This window comes from Crocuta crocuta, unplaced genomic scaffold (assembly GCF_008692635.1).
Source record: "Crocuta crocuta isolate KB4526 unplaced genomic scaffold, BGI_CrCroc_1.0 scaffold138, whole genome shotgun sequence".
NCBI lineage: Eukaryota > Metazoa > Chordata > Mammalia > Carnivora > Hyaenidae > Crocuta > Crocuta crocuta.
In genome coordinates, this window is record NW_027532585.1 from 5,112,346 (window position 1) to 5,113,399 (window position 1,054).

Below are 1,054 nucleotides of genomic sequence, written 5' to 3' on the forward strand. Positions count from 1 at the left end.
AGAAGAGAGCCGGGCAGGGACATGAGGAGGCCGCTCTTGCGGGAAGCCTGCTCCAGCGGGACTCGGGGGACCACGCCAGGCAGTGAGGGGCTCTTCCTGATGGGAGGAAGGGAGGTGGGGGGCAGAGGCCAGAGTGCACCTGTGAGGCACGCCTGTGAGGGGGGGAGGGATGAGGTCCCCGGGGCTCTGGTGGCAAGGGAGGTTATTTGTGTTTTAGGAGAAGACCCTGGTATCCGTATCTGAATCTGGACAGAGGCCACAGGAGAGGGGCCGATCTGAGCCAGGGAGACAGAGAGCCTGCGAGGAGAGAACGAGGGGGCCAGGCCTGACGGCACAGGCGCTCTCGGAGGGACGCATCCATGTGGCTTCAGCCTGCAGACACACACTTGTCCACTCAAGGGACTGAGGGTGTGGGGGGCCAGCCAATATTGCCTCTCCCTCCACCTGCCCCTACACTGCCCCCTCTGCTGCCCGCCTCTTGGCCACTGGGGCCTTTGCAGGAGGAAAGGACCGAGCAGCAGGACTGCCCAGGGTCCTCTGTGTCAGGTCTCCCCCACCCCCCAAACCGGGGCAACACTCCCCGAATGATGGCAATTGTTGCTTTTCTTGCAATAATGATAATGCTGTTATTTACAGCAATGGTAGCAATGATGGTAATGTGTCCAGTGGCCTCACCCAGAGGCCAACCCAGGCACAAGCACTTTCTCCCCAAAGGGACGGTGACAGCATCCTCACCTCTGACTGTGGCCAGCAGGAGAAGGCCGATGGTCCAAGAGAGCAGCATCTATGTGGACGAAAACACAGACACACACAGACGCGCCTGCGCACAGGTCCGAGGCTGGCAGTCCCAGAGCCCGGACGGGGAGGAAGCCCGGAGCCCAGCGCCTGGGCCCATGACTCTCGTCCTGAGGCCGAGGCCTCCCGACACGCAGGGCATCGGCAGCAACGCTCTAAGTCCCCGTCTCAGGGTGTTCCCACTGCAGTGGCTGCCCCGCCCCCCAACTTCTGGGCCATGTCTCTCTGGCAGTCCCAGCCCCCTGCCCTCCGCCGAGTC

General features: G+C 62.9%; 1 protein-coding gene across 1 annotated transcript in view; it reads right to left on the reverse strand.

The window, feature by feature from the left end:
- The window catches only part of LOC144244239 (pancreatic lipase-related protein 2-like), a 21,702-nt gene extending 20,903 nt beyond the window's left edge, over window positions 1–799 (reverse strand). Inside the window, exon 1 of the mRNA XM_077779484.1 lies at window positions 736–799. Within this exon, the coding sequence (XP_077635610.1) occupies window positions 736–784 (49 nt within the window). The 5' untranslated portion in view covers window positions 785–799. The remainder of the gene's footprint in view (window positions 1–735) is intronic.
- Between the last annotated feature and the right edge of the window lie 255 nt (window positions 800–1,054).